Source organism: Miniopterus natalensis, chromosome 4 (assembly GCF_054644295.1).
Source record: "Miniopterus natalensis isolate mMinNat1 chromosome 4, mMinNat1.hap1, whole genome shotgun sequence".
NCBI classification, from domain to species: Eukaryota; Metazoa; Chordata; class Mammalia; order Chiroptera; family Miniopteridae; genus Miniopterus; species Miniopterus natalensis.
In genome coordinates, this window is record NC_142084.1 from 56,993,256 (window position 1) to 57,018,418 (window position 25,163).

A 25,163-nucleotide genomic window follows, 5' to 3' on the forward strand; every position below is an offset into this window, starting at 1 on the left:
ATTCTTGGAAACCCCTTTACTGCAGTGCCTTTGTGGTCACCGAGCATAAAGTGAGAGAAGAACTGAGGGTCGGGGCTGCAGCTCGGCTCTTACATGGGTGAGACGCCGCAACTGTAGCCGCTGGCCAGCTAATAAAGGCTCCAAAATTCAAACACAAACTCTGGTGGTCGTCTGTCGCGGGTCCCCCCAGAACACATAGAAAAAACATCCTGCACACCATCCTGAAAAACAACTGAAAACGAGCTGGAGTACACCCGCATAACCCAGGAGGAAAAGCGGAGACGCACAGACTGGTAGGAAGTGCGGACGCGAGAGGGCTGCTGGGCCCCCACAGGCAGCATCTGAAGGCCTGGAAGGAGGTCTCAGCTGGGGGGGTTCCCACTGAGGGCTCTGGGGCCTAAACCCCAGGCTGGGCTCCCCAGCCCAGGGCACCAGAACTGAGAAGGGTGCCCACATAACATCTGGCTGTGAAAAGCAGCCGGGCTTCTGCCTGCCAGGGAGAGGCGGCTGGAACTGCAGGCCCCTCTCAAAGAGCCAACACACAACGTTTCGTGGGCAGCCACTCACCTTGGGCTCCGGCAGAGGGGGAGTGGAGTGGACTGGAGCTGTGTGGGGAGAGTCTGGGGACAGTCATTCCCCCAGACTGAGCGGGACATCTTTCTCGGGAGGAAAACTTTTGGCTTTTGCCTAAGGATGGAAGCAATTGCCCCACCCTGCTGGAGAGCCTCTCGCCCTGCCCAGAGGAGTTTCTACAGCCTGAGGCTCATTAAGAGAATCAGATTAACAAGTCTGCAGACTGAGGCAGACCTCAGGGTGCTTTGAGTTTTTGCCTGATTTGTTTTGGGAGCCAGGCCTTCGAAAAGCAGACTTTGGTGTGCATCTCAGTCTTGTCCAAACGCATCCAGCCCTAGCAGTAGAGACTTCAAGCCTGGGGGTTGTTGATAGCCCCAAACAGGGTACTCAGTGCCAGTCACAAACCCTGTCTGGCATAGGCCTGTACCAGAGACCTGCCAAAACCACTGAGAATCCTAGCAGATCTACCTAACATTTAGCCAAAATGGAGAGACCAAAAAACAAGCCCCAAGTGAAAGAACAAGAGAAGTCTCCAGGAAAAGAGCCAAATGAAACAGAGATAAGCAACCTCTCAGATATAGAGTTTATAATACTGATTGTAAGGATGCTCAATAGCATGAAAAAAGATTTGGAAACTATGAAAAATGACCAGTCAGAAATGAAGAATGACATAGCAGAAATAAAGACTACAGTAGAAGGAATAAACAGCAGATTAGAAGAATCTGAGGATCAGATCAGTGAATTAGAAGACAGGGTAGAAAAAAATCACTCAATCAGAGACCCCAAAACAAAAAACAATTAAAAAACAGGAGGACAGCCTAAGGGAGCTGTGGGACAGCATAAAATATAACAATATTCTTATTATAGGAGTGCCAGAGGAGGTTGAAAGTAAGCAGGGGTTAGAGAGCCTATTTGAAGAAATAATGGCAGAAAACTTCCCTAATCTGGTCAAGGAAAAAGGCACACATGTTCTGGAGGCACAGAAAGTCCCAAACAAGAAGAATCCAAAGAGGCCCATGCCCAGAACATCATAATTAAAATGTCAAACATCTAAGACAAAGAGAGAATCTCAAAGGAAGCTAGAGAAAAGCAAACTGTTACCTACAATGGAGCTCCCATAAGGCTGTCATCTGACTTCTCACCAGAAACTCTAAAGGCCAGAAGGGAATGGCAGGAGGAATTCAAGGTAATGCAAAACAAGGATCTGAAACCAAGACTACTCTATCCAGCAAGATTATCAATCAAGCTGGATGATGAAATAAAGAGCTTCCAAGACAAAAAAAGGTTAAAAGACTTTATCACTACAAAACCAGCATTACAGGAAATGTTAAAGGGACTGCTATAATTAGATGTAGAAATAAAGAGAATGAGAAACAGCTATAAAGAAACAAAATGTCAGTAGATAAGTATCTTTCAATAATAACCTTAAATGTAAATGGATTAAATGCCCCAATAAAGAGATATAGGGTGGCTGAATGGATAAGAAAACATGACCCAACTATATGCTGTCTACAAGAGACCCACCTCAGAACAAAAGACTCATACAGGCTGAGAGTGAAGGGATGGAAAAAAATTTTCCATGCAAATGGAAATGAAAAAAAAGCTGGGGTAGCAATACTCATATCAGACAAAATAGACTTCAAAATGAAGACCATAAATACTAAAGGGATCAATCCAGCAAGAGGATATAACCCTGATAAACATATATGCACCCAGTATAGAAGCACCTAAATTTATTTAAAAAAACTTCTAGAGGACTTTAAGGGAGAGAGTGACAGCAATACAGTCATACTCGGGGACTTTAACACCCCACTGACTTTACTGGATAGGTCTTCCTGATAAAAAAATCAACAAGGAAACAGCGACCCTAAATGACACACTAGATCAGATGGATTTAATCGACATTTACAGAACATTCTACCCCAAAGCTGCAGAATATACATTCTTCTTAAGTGCACATGGGACATTCTCAAAGATAGACCACATGTTAGGACACAAAACAAGTCTCTGTAAGTTCAAGAAGATTGAAATCATATCAAGCATCTTCTCAGATCCTGATGGCATGAAACTAGAAATCAACTACAATAAAAACACTAAAAGACATTTAAACACATGGAAACTGAAAAGCATGCTTTTAAACAATGAATGGGTTACCAAAGAGATCAAGAAAGAAATCAAAAACCTCCTGGAAATAAATGAAAATGAACACACAACTCCAATCTATGGGACACAATGAAAACAGTCATGAGAGGGAAGATTATAGCACTACAAGTCTACCTCAAAAAACAAGAAAAACTTCTAATAGACTCTTTAACCCTACAACTAAAAAACTTAGAAAGGGAACAACAAGAAAAGCCTAGAGTAAGTAGAAGGAAAGAAATAATAAAGATTAGAGCAGAAATAAATGACATAGAGACTAAAAAAATAAGACAAAAGATTAATAAAACAAAAAGCTGGTTCTTTGAAAAGATAAACAAGATTGATGAACCTTTAGCCAGACTCATCAAGAAACAAAGAAAGAGGACCCAAATAAACAAAATCAGAGATGAAACAGGTGAAATAGAACTGACCCAACAGAAATACAAAGGAATGCCCAGCTGGGCATGGCTCAGCGGTTGAGCGTCGACCTAAGATCCTAGGCGATCGGGGTTCGATTCCTGGTCAGGGCACACGCCCAGGTTGGGGGCTGCAGCTGATCAATGACTCTCTCATCATTGATGTTTCTACCTCTCTCTCTCCTCTCCTTTCCTCTCTCTGAAATCAATAAAGATATATTAAAAAAAAAAAAATACAAAGGAATGTAAGAAAATACTATGAACAACTATATGCCACCAAGCTGGACAACCTGGATGAAATGGATGAATTCCTAGAAAAATACCACCTTTCAAAACTCAATCAGGAAGAGTCATAAGGTTTAAATAGGCTGATAACTGTTGATGAAGTTGAAGCAGTAATCCAAGGGCTCTCAACACACAAAAGCCCTGGCCCAGATGGCTTCACAAGGGAGTTTTACCAAACATTAAAAGAAGAATTAACACTTATCCTCCTCAAACTATTTTAAAAAGGCCAAGAGGAAGGAACACTTCCAAACTCTTTTTACGAGGCCAGCATTAGCCTAATTCCAAAACCAGATAAAGATACTACGAAGAAAGAGAATTACAGGCCAATATCCCTGACGAACATAGACGCTAAAATCCTTAACAAAATATTAGCAAATCAGATCCAGCAATATATTAAAAAGATCATACACCATGACCAAGTGGGATTTATTCCAGGGATGCAAGGCTGGTACAGTATTCACAAATCAATAAATGTGATACATCACATAAACAAATTGAAAGATAAAAATCACATGATCTTATCAATAGATGCAGAAAAAGCATTCAACAAAATCCAGCACCCATTGTTGATAAAAACTCTCAGCAAAGTGGGAATAGAGGAATCATACTCAACATAATAAAGGCCATATATGACAGACCTACAGCCAACATCATACTCAGTGGGCAAAAATTAAAACCGTTTCCCCTAAGAACAGGGACAAGACAGGGCTGTCCACTTTCACCACTCTTGTTCAACATAGTACTGGAAGTCCTAGCCACAGTGATTAGACAAGAAGAAAACATAAAAGGCACCCAAATTGGAAAGGAGGAAACAAAACTGTCATTATTTGCAGACGACATGATATTGTACATAGAGAATCCTAAAGACTCCACCAGAAAACCACTAGATTTAATAAATTAATTCAGCAAGGTAGCAGGATATAAAATTAACACCCAGAAATCAATGGCATTTTTATACACCAATAATGAACTCTCAGAAAGAGAAACTAAAAAAACAATACCATTTACCACTGCAACTAAAAAAATAAGATACCTAGGAATAAACTTAACCAAAGATCTAAAACACTTGTACTCGGAAACTAGAGTACACTAAAAGAAGAAATAGAGGAAGATATAAACAAATGGGAAAATATACCATGTTCATGGATTGGAAGAATTAACATCATTAAAATGTCCATATTACCCAAAGCAATCTATAAATTCAATGCAATCCCTATTAAAAAAGACCAATGGCATTTTTCACAGATCTAGAAAAAACACTTCGAAAATTTATCTGGAACCAAAAAACACCCCAATAGCCACGGCAATCTTGAGAAAGAAGAACAAAGTTGGAGGGATCACAATACCAGATATCAAGTTATACTACAAAGCCACTGTAATAAAAAACAGCCTGGTACTGGCACAAGAACAGACATATTGATCAGTGGAACAGAACAGAGAACCCAGAAATTGACCCATGCCATTATGGTCAATTAGTATTTGACAAAGGAGGCAATAACATACAATGAAGTAAAGACAGTCTTTTCAATAAATGGTGTTGGAAAAATTGGACAGATACATGCAAAAAAATGAAGCTGGACCACCAACTTACACCATACACAAAATTCAAAATTCATAAAAGACTTAAATGTGAGGCATGAAACCATAAAAATCTTAGAGGAAAACATAGGCAGTAAAATCTCAGGCATCTCTCATAGCAATATGTTTGCTGATGAATCTCCTAGGGCAAGAGAAACTAAGGAGAAAATAAACAAATGGGACTGCATCAAAATAAAAAGCTTTTGCACAGCAAAGGAAACTATCAACAAAACGAAAAGGGAGCCCACTATATGGGATAACATATTTTCCAATGACACATCGGATAAAGGGTTAATATCCAAAATATATAAGGAACTCATACAACTTAACAAAAGGAAGACAAACAATCCAATTAAAAAATGGGCAATGGACCTAAATAGACACTTCTCCAAAGAGGACATACAAACGGCTAAGAGACATATGAAAAAATGCTCAACGTGGCTAATCATCAGAGAGATGCAAATTAAAACCACAATGAGGTATCACTTCACATCTGTGAGAATGGCTCCATCAACAAGTCAACAAACTACAAGTGCTGGCGAGGGTGTAGAGAAAAGGGCACCCTAGTCCACTGCTGGTGGGAATGCAGACTGGTGCAGCCACTATGGAAAGTAGTATGGAGTTTCCTCAAAAGATTAAAAATTGACCTGCCATTTGACCCAGTGATCCCACTTCTAGGAACATATCCTAAGGAACCCCAAACACCAGTTGCCAAGAACTTATGCACCCCTATGTTCATAGCAGCACAATTCACTGTAGCTAAGATTTGGAAACAACCCCAGTGCTCATCAGTAGAAGAGTGGATAAAAAAGCTGCGGCATATTTACACCATGGAATACTATGTGGCTGTGAAGAGGAAGGACCTTTTGGCCTTTGGCACAGCATGGAGGGAACAAGAGAGTATTATGCTAAGTGAAATGAGCCAGTCGGAGAAGGACAAGTACCAAATGATCTCACTTATATGTGGAATATAATAAACAAATAAACTGATGAACAAAGTGGATTCAGTAACATAGAAGCTTGGAACAAACTGAGGGATCTCAGAGGGAAGGCAGGGAGGGGATTCTGGGTGGGGAGAGATTAATCAGGGAACTTGTATGTTTATGGGCATGGCCCATGGACGTGGACATTGGTGTGGGGAGGGCCTGGGGGTGGGATGGATGTGGGGTGGAGGGGATCAGTGGGGTTAAAAAGGGGACATCTGTAATCGTCTCAACAATAAAGAAAAAATAAATAAAATAAAAACATAAGTTTGTTGTACCTGAAAGTTCCAATAGTCCCCAACTTTAGGGGATATAGTTCCCCAGCAGACACCTGGAAACACTGGGACATTATGTGTATATCATAATGACTGAGGAATACTACTGGCATCTAGTAGGGAAAATCCAGGCATATTTATGTCCTATACTGCATGGAACAGTCTCCCATAATGAAGAACATCCTTCCCCAAGTCAGTGGGACCCCCACTGGAAAACAATAAATTGCTACTTTAGTAAATATTTAGTAAACATTTATTATTAAGGTTTTTCATAGATGGAACATTTAAAAAATTCTACTCACCTAGTTTTAAAAATAACCAAGAAAAACCCTCATTCATTAAGCATAGGAAGTAGTAAAAAGAATAGTGTCCAATTGGAGAGGGTTCCATTTCAAGTAATGGCCAGGTAGCTCTTACATACCAACCCTCCAACAGATAAAAATCACAAACTCTGGACAAAATGTATCACCTACCTGAAAGTAATGGAAAGCAACCTAAAATAGGCTGATATAATAGAGAACACTTAGAAGAAGAAAATAGCATTGAGTGACTTTCCTAATTTTTATAGCTCCTAGCCTGAGGGGAGTCCCCATTCTGTATCATGGGAGTCCATAGCTTTACTGACTTGAAGAACCATAGGACAGAATTTGGGCCAGTGGCAGCTGCTGAAAAATGAAGCAAGAAACAATGGCAAGAACCAGAGAAAAAGCCCTAAATTCCATGTATAAACTCTGCCCCAAACTCTTGGCTGGTCTCTAAAGCATGCATGCACAGGAAAGATTCCAAGTAGGGCAGCTAGGTTAAAGAACCAAACTGGGATTTGAGCTGCCACCAACTGCAGTGGAGCAAGAGCTTGAAACAGAAAATCATCCAAATTAACTATTAACATATTTAAAAAGTCTTTGGAGAAACATATCAGAATCCAAGGTTTTTACATTTTATTCACCATGTCCAGGAGAAAATCTAAATTAGTAACAAATGAAGAAACAGGAAAATATAATCTATTCACAAAAGAAAAGACAATCAAGGAATTCTGTCACTGAGATGATGTCAATATTAAAATAAGCAGAAAAAGATTTTAAAGCAGCTGCTATAACTATGTTAAAAATTGTAAGGGAAAATGTGCTTGTAATGAATGAAAAGATAAGAAAAAGCACCAAAATACAAATTATAAAAACTAAATGAAATTTCTAGAACCAAATAACATAGTAATTGAAAGAAAAATGTTCATTGAATGGGCTTAAAAGAAGAATGATTACCAGAGAGTAAGTGAACTGGAATATAGATCAAGAGAAACAATCCAATTGGGAGGGGAGGGGGGAGGGAGAATGAAAAAAAATCAACAGAACCTCACAAATCTGTGAGACATCAAAAGGTCTAGTATATGTATAAAGAAGGAAAGGAAAGAAAAAATTGATTAACTAAATGAAGCAGTCAGAGGAAAATGACATTATTATGCACAGGGGTAAAACAATTTGAGTACTACTGACTCCTTATTAGAAACAACGGGGGTCAGAAACAATGGAACAATGTCTTTAAAGTGTGTGTGGGGGGGGGACTGTCAACACAGAAATATATTCAGCAAAAATATTATTCAAGAAGGAAAACAAAATAGACATTTTTATATAAAAGAAAACTATAACACTTAACTAATTGCCAAAAGACCTGAACTGTAATAAATATTAAAGTTTTCAGGCTGAAATGACTGATACTACTGAAGAGAAAGGAATAAGAGCATTAGAAGTGACAGTGTGGATAAATATAAGAGTATTTTTTCTTTTTTTTTTTAAAAATATATCTTTATTGATTTCAGAGAGAGGAAGGGAGAGGGAGAGATAGAAACATCAATGATGAGAGAGTCATTAATCTGCTCCCAACTGGGGATTGGGCCTGCAACCCAGGCATGCGCCCTGACTGGGAATCGAACACCTGATTCGTCTGGATCCTAGGTCGACGCTCAACCGCTGAGCCACACCCAGAGGGTGAATATTTTTTCTTAATTTATTTAAAAAATATGTATGACTGTAAAAAGCAAACTATACCATTTTATTGTGGAGTTTATAACATATGCTACTTGTAAGACATGACAACTATAAGATAACAGATAGGGTAATGAGGTAAACATGCCTATGTGGTTACAAAGATTTTACATTTTATGTGTAGTGGTACAATATGAACTATAAATAGGCTTTGTAGAGTTGCACCTCTTGATATGGGTTTGGTTTACACAGGTGTATGCATTTGTGAAGACTCATTAAATTAAGATTTATGTATTTTATTAAATGTAAATTTTACCTAAAAGTAAAAAAATAAAAGCTAAAAAATTGATGCCTAGCTAATGCTATGCAAGCTGAAGTCTTTAGGAATGAAGTGTGTCTGAAACTTATTGTGATCTGTATCAAAACAAGAAGACAGATTGCTTGATAGATAGAAAGATGGATAAATACATGGTAAAGTGAATGCGGTAAAATCTGAAGTTAAGAATCTAGGTAGGAGTACATAGGCATTCTCTGTAAATTACTTAACTTTTATGTTTGAAATTTTTTAGAAGAAAATGTTGAAAAGAGTATTGCCAATATCAGGTCAGGATGGAAAAATAAAACAGGAAAAAGGAAAAGAAACTGAAAAAAGAGAGATACAAAAAGAAAAAAGATAGTCAAGCTAAAACAGGCTGAGAAAACCAAATGGTAAGGGAGAGACAGAAAAGAAAAAACAAAGACAAGACAGCAGGAAATAGAGAGTACAAGGTGCCATTCACTGGAAAACAGAAATGATAATAAATGTAATCACTACTCTTTGTTGTTTGGAAATTTCATATGATAGTTTTAAAGTTAATTATCAGTTTTGAAGTTAAAGATTAGACTTATTTTGTCACAGAATTCAAAATTATGTACCTGTGAAAATTATTAAAGTATTTGCTTCAGAATCTCAGAAAGTGTTTACTACCAGTCTAAAAGCCCCTTTGATTTTCAAAAGTTGTTTGATTATCTTGTGGTTTGTCCTCAAAAATTCTGCATTACATCATTCAGTTGTAATGTTTACTTAGGGCCAGATCTGGAAGAAACCTCGGATTCCACACCTGTAGTTATGAATTTCTGCTCTTCCAATCCTCTCCCGGTAAGCTAGCAGCTCTATCCACCACACAGTGTATCATTCCAAAGCCGATGCTTTTCACTTAGAGCTATTTCCCGGGAACTTCTGACTTACGATATAAATATACTGTCCTTTATCGTGCCAATGTTAAGTGTTTTAGTTATTAAGTAATTGTTAATGAAGACATACTTTATACATTTGATCTCCATTAAGCAGTATTTTTCTTCTCATTAACCAACCACTAACATCTGTGAAGGCAGAGCCCATGTCTAGGTTTCACGAGTATCTACCACAGTGCTTAGAATGTGGAAGACCCTGGCTAAATACCTACTGAATGAATGAATGAAGAATGTTTACTGTAATTCACAATATCCCTTTCTCAACTGATGCTGAACAGAAATCATAAACATTAGGACAACAGTAAAATTTGACTAATTACTTCAAATATTAGTTCTAATAATACTGTGTTCTTACATATATTTTAACATTTTTTGCTATCCTAAATGGTTTAAAGGGTATTGTGACTTGACTAACCTAGAAGTTTTACAAATTAAAAGTCAAATGATATATTTATATTATAAAAATAAGTGCCTATTTTTTGCATTCTAACAAATCAATACTCTTTTCAAAGTTCAAAGGAAAGAGAAGCTGGTATTGATTTCTATCAAAGTAAGATTCAATTCTTATAAAGACTAATAATCTCAGATCAGAACCAAATAAATTTCAGAACTCAGTTTGAGAGAAAAAAGGAAAGGTTTTAGTTAAAATCTTTACAATAAAATAATTATGATTATAAATCTCTAGTTAAATATGTACACATTACATTGTATTTTAAAAAAGAATGGAAGTGAATAAAGTTTTTCAAGCAAATCTAATACACAAATATACCATTTTTTAGGGTATAATGTCAGTTTAACATTCTTAAACAGCTGTGTCAGACAATGGCTCTGCTTTGTGCAAAACATGATAACCAAAATTAAGAAAAATTCTGCAAAATTCTTTAGTTCCTCAAGAAAATTACTAAAAAAGAAAATAGTAAAAGAAAACAAGATTGTACACTCAAGCTTGATTGTATACAGAGGCTAGAATGACGGGCACTAATGTAACCCCCATATGTGCTAAATAAGTCCTTGGGTAGCTTCAGTTTGAAGTTAAAAGTTAAAGTCCTAGCAACTGTGCTTTTATGCAGCCACATGGCCAATAAGGTAGATGTTGTCATAAAGGTGCCCTACGAAATCTTCACTAATATTCTGAGCAGCACGACGAGTATTTCGAATGAATTCTCGTTTTGACATTTTATTCTTCACGTGAGGGCTAGTGAGGTCAATGGAAAGGAGAATCAAAGAGTAGCACAGTACATAGACAGCATCTGCAAGGGAAAGGAAACATTTCAAAATGTGGTTCCAAAGGCATTATTTCATGAAAAAATGCTCATCATTTCAAGAGGTCAAGATTAGATTCCATCTATAGAGTTACCAAGTCATCCCAGTTTGCCAGGGCCCTTCCCAGTTTTAGCACTGAAAGTGCTGTGTCTTGGGAAACTCCCAGTCCTGGGCAAACAGGGATGGTAGCTTACGCTAACTGAACACCAATTCAGCACTTTATTCAAAAGAACTTTAGAATAGTTCAAGAGTTTTTGGTGAAAACTCACTCTAAATATTAAAATTTCATAATTGGCTTTATTTTCATCTTGCTTTCAAATGTGATATTCCCATTCAACTTGCCATAAAATACATTTGTACTGTCAGTATATTTATCTTCCCATTGAAAAGAAGTTACATATTTATTTTTAAATGCTTTTACAAAACCCTAATTTAATTTGAAAGCATCTTTAATGACAAGAAAATGTATTAACTTGGTACTGGAAAATAAAATGTAAACAGCGCACAAGATTATTAAAATACTATTATTTGAGATAGGTATTTTAAAGGTGTACAAAATTTACATATTAATCTCAAAAGTAAATCTTTAGGGAAAAGATTACTAAAGATGAGCACCATGAAACCAAAAAAATGTTCTTTATATTTACTTAGGGCAATAGTTCATGTTTACTATTAAAATAGTAACAAAGTTCATGGTGCTTGCTACTACTACTTGCTACTATTATGGTGTTTGTATTTCAGAATCCTGCAGTCTTAACAAAGTTAATTAAACATTATGTCTTATAAAAGCATATTCAACAAATTTCATATGATAGGTAAATATTTTGTAATCTCTTCTTAGTAAGGTAAGCACAATAAAACTTTTGATATGAAGAGATAAGTAAAGCTATAACACATGAAAAAACATGTAAGTGACTCAGGCTATATTATACACACAAACAATGAACACTAGTTGTAGTAACACATATTAAAAAAATCCTAGGTGTTACCTATGTAATATGTAGATTATTAAAAGTTTTACAAGTAATTTCTCAAGGTTTTAATTAGACTAGTAAAACTACCAATGCTAAAAGAAGAAGAATTTTTAAAAATTTATATAGCTTAGTGTAACTTTCCTCGTAAAACAGCAATATTTACTATATGTAAATGATAGCTAGGCAAACTAAAGTAGTCACTGTTACAAGCAGTGAAATAAGTATTTGTAATTTTCCCTACCATGAGAAAAATGTCTCATAAACTACTGTTTTTACCTGGAGGAGGGAGTGGGAGAAGGAAGGAATTAATTCACTATATATATTCTTACCAGGACTAAGGCCAAGTTCTCTCATTAAATCAGGGTTACAAGCACAGAACCTATGTGAGAACTTTGTTATAAGAGTTTCAAGATATTCCCCACGCTCTTCAGGGGCATGGATGTGACGAAAAAATTCTCTCAGTGCATTGGGCAAGAATTGATTTCTAAAATTATGCAGTGTTACAAGGTCATCCAAGACATCTCTCCTAATAGAAAAAGAAAAAGATACAGCTTTAGTTAACTTTTCTCTGTTAATCATTTTTTTAATAAAAAATATTTTATTATTGAGTACCAGATCAGGAAATCCTATAAAGTATATATAATTCTTAAAATAAAAAAAAATCTGTGTGATTATTTAAGGAATTAAATAACTTAAAAATATTTCATAAATAGAATAACAGAACAAGGTAAAACTAGTAATTCTAATTATAAAATGTAAAAATAAATTTTTCAATATTAAAAAGGGCAACTACTTTTCAAGTGTCTTCGTGGCTAAGTCCAAATAAGCAACATAATTCTTTATTTTTTTAAATTATGAAAATAAGGAGTCTTCACCTTCCATACCCATCCACATCACCAGCAGTAACACACATACTATATACTGTTTTAGAATTTTCTTTTGCTTATTTTACATAGTATATTGTGAACATATTTCTGTCTTAAAAATTTTTTTTAATTTACTGATTTTAGAGAGAGAGGGAGGGAGGGAGAGAGGGAGAGAGAGAGAGAGAGAGAGAGAGAAACATTGGGTTGTTCTTCCACTTATTTATTCATTCATTCGTTGCTTCTTGTATGTGCCCTGACCAGGATCAAACCCACAACCTTGGTGTATCGGGACGATGTTCTAACCAACTGACTTACCCAGTCAGGGCTCTGTCACCACACACAGATCTGACGCATTCTTTTTAACGGCTCCACAGTATACCATCTTATGAATGTAACAATTCCAATGATATACATTTAGGTTTTTTACAGTTATATAAATATTTGTGCACATATATATGTGTATATATAATTATTATTTTTTATCAATAGCATTCTAATAAATAGTCAATCTTTGTTATAAATGCTTCAATCCTTACTGAACTAAACCATGATTATATGATCATAATCTTCAATATCTACCAGTTGCTTATGGCAAGGATAGGCAAACAACAGTTAGTGGACCAAATATGGCCACTGCCTATTTTAGAAATAACATTTTATTAGAACATAGCTACACTCATTTGTTTGTGTACTGTGTGTGTCACTTTCATGACGCAATGGCAGAGTTATAAACCTAAAATATTTACAAAAAGATCAGGTTCTTTAGAGAAAAACTGCTGATCAGTAGGTACCTCACATTTAAAGATTAAAAGAGTTAATGACACCTTTTTTATGTAAGAGATTTCTTTCAATGACCAGTATGCTGGACTGTAACTCTTCAAAGACAGGGGTTATGTTGTAATCAAATGCATAATCCTACTCTCTAGCAAAGTTCCTGGAATATAATGAATGCAGATTGCTGTTGAAAAATCCTGAGAAATAAAGAAGACTGAAAATTACAATAAGGCAAACACAGTTTGGAGCCATTCATTAGATTAGAGTTAGACCTAGAATTTAAAAAATGGTAGTTCAGCCCTAGCCAGTTTTGCTCAGTGGTTAGAGCATCAGCCTGCGGACTGAAGGGTCCCGGGTTCGATACCAGCCAAGGGCACGTACCACAGTTGCAGGCTCGATCCCCGGCCCCGGTCAGGGCACTTGCCGAAGGCAACCAACCAATATGTCTCTCTCACATCGGTGTCTCTCTCTCTGTCTCTCCCATTTCCACTCTCTCTGAAAAAGCAGTGGGAAAAATGTCCTCCGGTGAGGATTAAAAAAAAAAAAAAAGGTAGTTCAGTGATGTCACATCAAAATGTTATCCCAGTATTTTTTATGTCCATTGGTAGCCATAATTAAAAAGTACAAATGAATGGCTATCAAGTCAGAGCAGGTACTAGGAATCATTTCTCTCTGTGCAAAACATGCTATTGAATGACACATTTTCAGGATTTTCAAAGTCCATTATTCTTCTATGTAGTATCGATATGAAAATATACACAGATTTCATATCACTAAGATTTGTGAGTTTATTACAATTTGTCTATGATTTTTACACAGGCAATTTTAGAATTTAGAACTTTTAGTCTTGTAAACACTTAGGTTTTATGGCTAGTTATTAAAAAAAAGGACTGCAACTTCTCAAAAGTACTTGGTTTTGGTTTGTTATTACAAAGATGTTGGGTTTCCATTTTGACTGCATGTGTGGGATTTTTTTTTTTTTTTTTTTTTTACTTTTACTTTCCTTATCAGCAAGATAAAGCTGGCAAAGAAATGACTTGTAAAATACAGAATCTTTTCCCTGTCTTTACTCAATTTTGCAAATGGATAACTGCTATAGTTTTTAAAGTAAAACAACTCATAAAAAGCATTACTGAACTCATTTCTAATGAAAACTTTATTATTTTTACCTTTCATCAAGATAGATTCTCAGTTTTTTCCAATTTAGTGTTCTTGTACAGAAGATAAACTTTGCTATTTCCTTTGGTGAATCATCTAGGATACCCTTGGACATAAAGTAGTTCACTCCCTAAGGCAGAAAACAAGTCTCATAAATAAAATCAGTCTTTATTTATAAATTTAACAATTAGGCAATAGCAGAACAATAGCTATTAGTTCTTTCTAGCATTAATAGACTTTTTACAGCTTTATCATGCAAAATACAAGCTAGAACTTGAACTGAAACTATTATTTGTAGCTGACAGTTTGTTTACATGCACTGAAAAGTAGGAAATTCAAAGTTAAGACTCCTAAAGAAATTCTAATTCAATTTTCTGGCTCAAGTCAGTTAAAACTAACTATACAGAAATACAGCTTAAATTAGGGGGCGTTGAAGAGGGAAGAAGAGAAACTACTATACAGACTTCAAAATAAGCCTTATCACAAACACTTCTACTGTCTAACAAAAAAATACAATATCTTAAAGCTCAGATAAACATTCCAATACACTTTTCAAGGAAATAGGTTTTTTAGAAGAAAAGATTCTCCAAATGAAAGACTAACAACTTTATTCTGAAAAGAAAAATAATTAAATTATTTAACTTAAAGCAAAGTGAAGACAATTCCAGGCCAGTTTATGGTTGTACACACTTTGGCTTTAAGCACGGCTACATTCTACAAGGATTTAGCTCCAATACACACTGAGGCAAAACATAAAACAATTTATGTTTTCATAGGATTTATCTTTGAATTTCCTTTTCTCTGCATGCAAAGTTTTCCAGAGAAGCATTACCCATAAGTTTGTACCTACTTTAGATTTAAAACAACAACGAAACATCAACAAAAAAAAATCAAACGCTAAAATCAATCAATGTGTTCTCATGTATATGGAGGTCACATTCAAATACTTGCCTTAAGCAGATTTGAATGTGCAGTTATTGAAATAAAAGGCAGGTGTATTTATTTCAACTCACAGTTATCCAGATACTTGCATTACCATGAATGCTTATGTCTGGATAATAGCACATTGTGTGCTGTTAATTGGTAGAGAAAATGATGTATTATATACGCCCAACTTATTGTTTTCACACATAAATTCCTTCAGCATTTCTTCCCTTTACAAACACTTACACAGAACTCAGAAATATTAGACACATTAAGAATTCAAAAAGTTGTTAGCTTTTTACAAAACACTCTTAAAATTCTCTCATAAAATTTTTATATTAAGAAATTTTAAAGTAATTTGGTACCACGAGGTAATGCTTTTGAAAGGTTATAATACCTGTCAATTGTAACTCAAACACAAGGTTTTTATATAAAACTAACTGTATGAGCCATCAGATAACACCCTAATGAGAATTTTAATAGTACAAAAGCATCCTAAAGCACTCATTTAAAAAGTGTATACAAAGAACAGAATGTGATATCATGAAGCTTTCTTGTCAACCTGATTGTAAACCGAATTTCAGACTGCATCCTGGATACAAGGCTAGAGAATGTCACGTGATCAAGATGGAAAGCCAGAGAATTTGTTTGGAATGAGGCTTTCAGCAACTGTCTGAGGGGGCAGGACTAGAGAAACAGCAATGCTTGTTCCATCCTTTCCTCCATTAGTTTCAATAATCGAGAGTTGACTGTATATTTAATCAATCCACTCAGCAAAAATTGTCAGGTTTTTAATAGAATTCCTGCATTTGAAAGAATAACGATATATCAGAAGTGCTCAATTTTAACCCAAGTTATTCAAAGATAAAGAAGTGTCAATTAAATCTTATTTAATGAGTTCTTTATTCATACCTACTTATAAATCAATATTTAAGACATATAAAACTAATTCTAATCTACTTTTTAAAAATTACATAAAATATAAAAAAACCATTAATTTGATTCATTAAATAGTATATAAATCTCTAATTACATGATATACACCATTTTTATATCATTTGATGCTCCTTAGTTATAAATTAACACTGGTAGCTGTCTCACGCAAGGATCATAAAAGTATACTGTTGGCCATTTCCTGTTTTATGACTTACATGTTTTGAGACTTCAGTATCTAACCTAACTTGTCCAGGCTTGAACATGTGGAAAAATAATAGAAATGCAAAGGAAATCTATTATAGAAACATGAGAAAAACAAAAAACTCATATGCTACTAAGCCAGGGTATAAGCAAAAGTGAAAGATGAAGGTAACTGACACTTCTGGCTTAGATGCAGTGAGAAATAAATGACTGACAGGAAAACATAACTGATAGTAAAGACCCCACAGGTTATAGAGGGCTCTGATTTGAAGGAAACAGTGATGTGTTTAGTCTTAGAAATGTTGATAGATACATCTAGAAAGGCAATTGGCAATGTAATAAGATATAAAGAAAAAAATGAAGGTTGAAGGTACAGATTTAAGATCTTGAGTAAGAAGACTCAGTATAAGACAAGAGCAGGTAATGAAGAGGGCAGGGGTAGAATAATGCCCATGAGGACATGAGGGAATAAATGGTGATGAAAAATAAAATAAAATTCAAATTAAAAAAAATAAAACCAATATTAAGTAATTTAGAACGAAGAAAAGATGTGTTGGAGCTTAGTCACCTATATAATGCATCCATTTACTTACTGTGAGATTGGCTCTTTCCATATAATAATTCATGTTTTAAGATGTAGCTACTTTGTTTTCTTCTGTTACATAAATACCCTTACTTGCTCTCGTCTTTTAATAAATAGGCATAAATACCCATACTTGCTCTCGTCTTTTAATAAAGCCTTTTAATAAATCACTATTATCCACAGTATGCTTCAAAAATAAAATCTACCATATATATGTTCAGAACCAGAAAATATATATCTGGGAACACAGTGAATTGTAGAAAACTAGGCATGCAGAGCCACATAAAAAAGTATTGACATTTGCTGTGAACTTAAAACTACTCTAAAAAAACCCAAGTCCTAATTTTTAAAAAAAAGTACTGATGGTACTCAAAATAATGTCTATTGGCACAAGCACTTGGCAGAAACACTGTGTAACAGTCAATAAAGGAAATCACTAATGAAACAAAACTGAGGCATACCAGGGAGTATGCCTTAATTTGTTTTCCTAAAGAACAGTTTAGGATATACAATTAGATTTAGCCAGTTTTGTTCAAATCTGCCATTGTATACAATGTAAAAGTCCAGCACCTTGGCTACTACTTTTTAGGCAATAAACCTATCCTTAGAGCATTATATAATAGAAAGCAGGGGAAGAAAGCAAACTGGAAAGTGTATTTAATTTTCTTTTTTAAAAAATAATTTTGAATACTTTTAAAATAACAATCCTAAAATATTAACAATAAATATTTATAAAATAATATAATTCAATCTAGATTTCTAATTTTTCAATATGACACTAAAACACTAATATTCAAGTATACATTTTAACCATGGCAAAATGGAAAATTGAAATATAACATTTTCACATCAAAAGTAATGACATAGCCCAGCAGGCTTGGCTCAGTGGTTGAGCGTTGACCTCTGAACCAAGAGGTCACGGTTCGATTCCCAGTCAGGGCACATGCACGGGTTTTAGGCTCGATCCCCAGTAGGAGGCACGCAGGGGGAAGCCCATCATGACTCTCATCACTGATTTTTCTAGCTCTCTCCCTCTCCCTTTCTCTCTCTGAAATCAATAAAAACATATTTTAAAAGGTAATGATGTAAAAATTAGGCAATATGTTATGAAAACTTTTATGTTCTTAATTATTTCTAAAAAATAATTAGCACATCAGAGGACAGCCCTCTACAGGTCAAATAGGAGTATTCCCATTGTATTGTGTGAAAATAACAACATCAATGATTAAGATGACTGCTGATACTACTTCTTTTTTATAGTGTTTTCAGAATTGCTAAAAAAATGCTAAATCTACTAATTTTTATTCAGTCCAGCAGTTGTCATCCTCACTATTTAATCATATGACATGTGCTCTGTCATTAATAAAAAACAAACAAAACTAAACCTACATAGAACTTGAATAGGTAAAATTCACCTAGGGATATGTATTCTGCAAATAAATAGCAATACCTTGCTTTTTAACTGAAGTAAAATAAGTGCATAAGATTACAAAATGGGCAAGTTTCTTGGGAGCTTAAATCCTCTTGACTTCAAACAAGGTACATAAATAAACTGATTTCATTCCATATTCCATACTCAAAACTAACAGTATGGCTCTTATGTTCCAGAAAAAATGTGATGTTCTGACCAATTTCAAGAACTGCATAAGGAAATTGGCTACAGGATATTGGCACTGTTCATACTTATGTGAGAGAAGTGACAGTTGTGGAGAGAACAGAGTGCCAATATCCTGTGTTTGAATTCACAAGGATTTAAGCTCCTAAGAACAATTTATGAATAACTTTTTGGTATATTAAAGTGCACAATGCTCAGGAATCACTGAGGACAGTCACATATATACCCTAGATTATTTGCAGCCAGAAGAAGTCAATAGGAAATCTCACATAAAGGAGCTCAAAGAAAATTAAAAGAAAAATGTGAAATCCGCTCTGATGGAGTCCAGGGAAAATGGAAGAGAGGTGGACAGATCTTCTTAATTCTTTTCATAGGAGAGAAAGCAATGACATTAGACAAAATAACATGAACTTCAGTATCTAAGGTTTTAGATAATAATAAAAAGCCCATGTTAATTAGTTCTAATAGCTTCAAATAGAAAAAGGGCCACATCTGTGAGTTTTAATAGTCCTCAAAAGAGTCACACCATGATTGGGACAGAGCAATAAGGTGATAAATATGAAGGTACTTCCTAACTGACAAATTACTACTAATAATTAAATATAGCAATCATTATTACAATTATTTTTGACAAAGTTGCTGGTAGCTGAGGTAAGCTTCGTGAAAAAGTCCCATCTATCTCTAATATGTCTAAAAATTAGAAAAATAAAGCATTTTATTCAAAACATGGATATAAAACTATTAGGTTAAGGAATGATTAATAACATTTCAAACTAATGAGTGAGACATCTGAACACCAATGTTAGCTAATTTAAAAAATCACACACAAAAATTTCATTTGCAATGTGCGTGTGTATGTGTGCATGTATTTAAATGACTAACTCTACTTAGATAAAGTTTTATCATATTACCCACATTCTAAGATGTACATTCATAGATATATTTTAACAGCTCTTAAACAATTTTAAAACAGCATAAAAAAACCCCTAAATCTTAAGAGTAGAAAAGCAGAGAAGCTGGGATTTAAACGGTAGTTTCACAGCCAGCAAGTGTGTACACTTATTCATGTAATTAAAGTATCTGTCCATCCTACCACCATTTCAGTCAGGACACATGTTTAATTATTGCTCAAAATGTCCTCAAAAAGACTAAACTAAGTAGCACCACTGAAACATAAATTACTGTATATGCAAAAGATTGCTCAACACATGCCAGGAAATGAAATAAAAGGCAAAGAGTATCACCATAGAAAGCTAAGAGATGTTGATGTGCTCAATACATACTTCATAAAGGATCATTATCAAGTGTCAAATATTTATCTACTAGAACCCAAAAGTTCCAAAAGAGGAAAATCCCCCAAAGCCTAGAGCAGTGGCTGCCTCTGGTAGTACAGCTGTAGTTGTACCTGTAATATAAACTTAAAGCTACATTGTGATGAGCACTTAGAAGTACTAAGCTCTTAGAAGCACTAAACATACACTCTTTCATTTAATCTTCACAACACCACGATGATATAGGAACAGAAGCACAGAGAATTTAAATAATTTGCCCCAGGTGGAAGCCATATGACTAATAAGTAGAGAGAAACTTAATATTTGTTGAATGAACATTTGAGTTTATCTGTACAAATCTGTCAGATTTCAGCTGACTTTCAAGAGAAGCAGTAAACTTTTAAGGATTATATAATTTGGCTAAGGGGGGAAAAAGAAAAATGACAACAACAAAGACCTGTAAGTTGGACCAAAACTCCAGTATACTATGAACTGCCTCAAATTATAAACTCTCAAAGTTTGGAGCCACCAGTTCAAATAATAAAAGCCAACATGTCATTGATGATACAGGTAACTGCTAATGACCAAAACTGGTTCACAAAGATCTTAAGACTTTGATTATACAAAAGCATCTCTAAACTTTACAATATCATAGAGGAAAATTATATAATCTTATGTATAGGTGTATACTACAATTAGTTGGTTAAAAAACTGCATTTAATGTACTGATTCCTTCATACTCCCACATTTCAAAAGCTATCATTAAATTGATGGATGCTGTATAATTGCTGACATTCAAGAATTGAGAAAATAATTTTCTTTAGATTTTTGATAAAACACTTATATTTTGGAGTGACATCTACTGTGACATTGGTAGTGACAATTGCTAAATTGAGGAAAGACAAAGGAGAGGCAAATAGCTTAGACACTGAAGCTGAGAAGTTAAATCTAGAAAGTAATGTCAAGTTTCACTGATACTGTGGTCACATGAGCTAATAAAGAACATTTCAGAGGTGTCAAGGTGGTCAGATATGGTATGAAAGGAAATAAAGGCAAACAAAATTTTCTTTGAAATGCACTTAAAATATTAATACAATGCAAAGTAGGTACATTTACTAAATTGATAATTCAAACAAAGTAAAAAATCTTTCTCATTTTAGCATTTTACACCTTAAAATTTGCAGTATGTATGTTGTGGTGCTAAAATATTCTGGTTAGATTCTTTCCTCTAGTTCATACTCCTAGATCAACACATTGTCCGCTAATGCCAGTTTACCTTTACCCCAGACAGTTCACATTAAATGAGACAAAAGTCAGTATTTCCCATAGCACACTCCATAGCATACTGAGTAAAACAAAAGCAAAATCCATCAGGTGGTGTGATTGAAGAATAAACTATGGAATACTCTAGGCCTGAATCTTTTTTTTCAATTAGACTAAGGCTAGAAAATAGCCTGGGAGATTTATCTTTGAAGCTTCTAAAAAGTTGAGTCTACAAACATCCTTCAGTGGACGGATTCTAAACCACATGCTAGAATGACTCTTGGAGACAAGAGAGGGGGAGAGAGAGTGGTCATGACATAAGATGGTCAGGACAGAGTGTAGAATAAAATTAAACAAAAAATTAAATAAATATTTATCCTAATGGACACAGGATAAAGTTGCCTTCTTAGCCATAAAATCAACGCATATAAATCAGATTTAAAAGAGGTAGACAGACATCCACATACATACCCATATATACATCATGTTGTCCTTGAAAAAGTAAATGGGCTCCAGTTTAGTATGACTTAACTAGTTATAACAAAATTGACAGTATTAACTTAGCTAGACAGAGGATAATATTTAGTGCCTGAGAGGCACAGTTTTGCACTTTGACTATAATGCTGATCCAGGGAAAGGGACTTTGCCAATGAACTTGAGCATTTTAGCTCTTTTGGGTAAACAATTCTTATAGAGAAGAAGCTACATTTGGTGAGGGGCTCCTTTCATTGTCAACTAGCTCCTTTTGCTCTGATTAAATTCTCATCAGCAAATGTGGGGATAAAATAAATTTGCTAATGAGAAATAGCAATGTTTATTTTTATAAGACTGTTTGGGATTACATATCAGACTCCTGTAAGTTTGGGTAATAGCAGTAATAGTGATGAAGATGATGGTTATGCAGCACTAGGATGTTTCTGATTGCAAACAACAGAAGCTTTAATTCAAAAAAAGTAAAGGAATTTATTACCTTGCATAACAAGAAGTTCCAAACGAATATGATTCCAGGGTTGTTAGGCTCAAACATGGCATCACAGACCTAATTCTTTCTTTCCAATGTGCTATTCTCTGCATGTTGTTAACACCTCATGGCTGTCAGTGTTCCTGTCATTACATCCTCAGAGGGCAATGTCCAGAAGTGTGTATGTACATGCACACACACACACACACACACACACACACACACACACACACACACACACACACGGGACTGCTCTCTTTTTTAAACCTAAAAATTCTTTCTCCACTCAATCTCCTCCACTCTCACAGGTCAGAACTGGATCAAATGGATGTAATAGAAGCTAAGGACAGCTGAATTAACATGATTAGCTTGGAATAATCTACATTCAACTCTTGAGGCTGGGAATAGACTCAGCCTCAGCTGGTTTATAGTGAGGAGTCTAAGTTATGGAATTTAACTGCTGCCTATATAGGGCTACTGTGATTTTTTTAGAAATTACTTTTACCATAGTGTATAGTAGTAACAGAAGGAACTCTAAGACATCCCTCGTGAGTTCCACCTTTTATTTTCCCCCACTGTATGCCAGTAACTATTTCCTCCTGGTAATTAGGCTTAATTACCTTAACCACAGCATAATTACCTACCCTCAGAGCCTTTTTGTTTGGTTTTGTTTTGGCCTGTTAGTTCAGTGGCAGAAGGAGCTAATATCGCCAGAAGGTAGTCTCAGCAACCAATTTGAATTTCTGTGTCTCTGGTGCCAATATTTCCCCCCTTGGGTATAAGGCCTCTAAACCAGCAGAGCCCAGAAATAAGGGAAGTAGAATTACAAATTTTCCAAGTGGCTCACTAGTAAAAAATAATGCTGCAGATGCCTGGATGCCTGCCCAAAGGCCATTTCGCTCTTTTCATTGCTTCTAGCATCTCAGTCACAGTTACTAAATCATGTTAAGGTTAGTCAATCATGTAATCCTTTCTATTTTGTTCTCTGTTGGTGTAGGGGTGTTCATTTGATTCAGCTCTGTTCATAATAAATGAGCACAAGTATACTGGTGGCTCCTGAAAAAGACTTTTTTCTCCTTAATAAGTAGAAGGAATTTGAGGAGAGTTTATTTGACTGCCTTCTTTGTGCTGAGGGTACTTTCACATGAGAATGAGCTATTTTGAGCAGTGATAGCTATCCTGTTATCAAGAAAGGGCAAAAGTCAACACATTGAGGGTCCATGAGATCACTGTATCACTGAAATAACTGGGATACCCACCTCTGGGTGTCATTTGAAGTAAATAAATGTACATGGTTTAAGCCATTATTAGTTAGGTTCTCTGGTCCTTCAAACCCCAAACGCTCTAGTTGATACATACAGGGAAATGTGGGTACTGCAGCTAGCAGAACAGAAAACATGGTACTGGCTGAGTGGAGCTGCAAAGTGAGGGCGCTGAGGACAAATTATACCTAGGTATATTTTAATTTATAACATAAGCTAAGAATTTAGGAATTTTCGTTTACTTTTCTTTCTTTATGCTATCAGGCATTATTCAAAGTACACCTTCATCTTACTGCCAAAGAATACACTTGGGAATTGCTTACCTGTAAATTCTGATGATACGATCAGGGTTTTCTATCTCTAGCAATAAAAATAAAAGCTATTTTTCATCACTGTTGCTATGCTATGAAATAATGGCAATGAAGATTTTGCTGCTGTATGTTGGAGCAAAAAAATAAGTAACATTTAATTTCTGAGATATTATTCATAAGAATTGAGTATAAATGCCTGTGTTCCTTTCTATAATGGAGAACTACAAATTTCCTGTTTATATTTTAGCTGCTCCAACAACAAAAAGAATATGCTATCTTGAAAATAATTTGTTTATGCATTTCTATCTAAAACACATGCACAGGTCAAATTTAAAATATTTCTCATAAGAGGTTCTCTCCCAGATCAGTCTAACAAAATGCATAAAACTGTATGCATGTGGGTCTTTTTGTATGAACACAGGAAATGTGCTTATATAGTTAAAAATAGAGACTTCTTTTACCTGACCACAATGAGGATATTACGCTTAAAAACTTTTAAAAAACATATTTACACAAAAATAAACCTATAATAGTTAAAAACCATGTTACCATTAATTTTTCAGTCTCTAAATTTAAAAATAACTAGGTCAAGAAAATGTTCAATACTAAATGAAGCACAAGGAATAAGTAAAATTACCTTATTATAATACTGGATAAGAAAATTGCTTTATTATAATACTGCTAGTGGAATAAAATCAACACACATAACTTGTACATGCAGGGGAAATACAGCCTAATGTAAACAGATGGTTTTCAGCACATTCCTTTACTAGAATGTGGTCACCTGCCACACAGTACACAAGCTCATGCACAAGATCAAGACTTTACATACAGCTGAGATCACAATGGCATGCATACAACAACAGCGTGCTAGATAAATCATACCACAAACTGTGCAGATCTTCTCCCCCACCCCATGAGCCACTGCCAGCAGTTGCTGTGGAGTTTGGTTACCCATATCCGTGACATGAACGATGTCCTTTGGAGAATCTTGTTCCCTGTGGCTGTAAGTATTCTTATTTTGATAATATTTTAATGATGCTTGCTATCAAATGTTAAGTAGAGAACTAAAAATTATGGAAAAGTCAACTTTTTTTTTTTTTTTACAATACTCAACAATTATATACATCTTATCTCAGGTACTTAAAATAAACACCACTTACATTTAAACATATCAAAACTAATTTACTTCTTAGGCTTAAATTAAGCCAAAATAACACATCTGATGACAGTGCTCCAGTGAGGAGGAAAAAAACACCTCCAAAAGGTACTTACTAATATCTAGCACTCAAAGAATGTGGCAAGAGTCATCCTAAGACTTGTCTAAAGTATGACTCATA

The 25,163-nt window shown here is 35.1% G+C and overlaps 1 protein-coding gene across 1 annotated transcript in view; it reads right to left on the reverse strand.

The window, feature by feature from the left end:
* Positions 1–8,762: 8,762 nt before the first annotated feature.
* FBXO8 (F-box protein 8) overlaps positions 8,763–25,163 on the reverse strand; it is a 38,636-nt gene continuing 22,235 nt past the window's right edge. The window contains exons 4-6 of the mRNA XM_016200288.2: positions 14,508–14,626; positions 12,028–12,224; positions 8,763–10,711 (exon numbers count right to left, since the gene is read on the reverse strand). Of these exons, the coding sequence (XP_016055774.1) occupies positions 10,524–10,711; positions 12,028–12,224; positions 14,508–14,626 (504 nt within the window). The 3' untranslated portion in view covers positions 8,763–10,523. The remainder of the gene's footprint in view (positions 10,712–12,027; positions 12,225–14,507; positions 14,627–25,163) is intronic.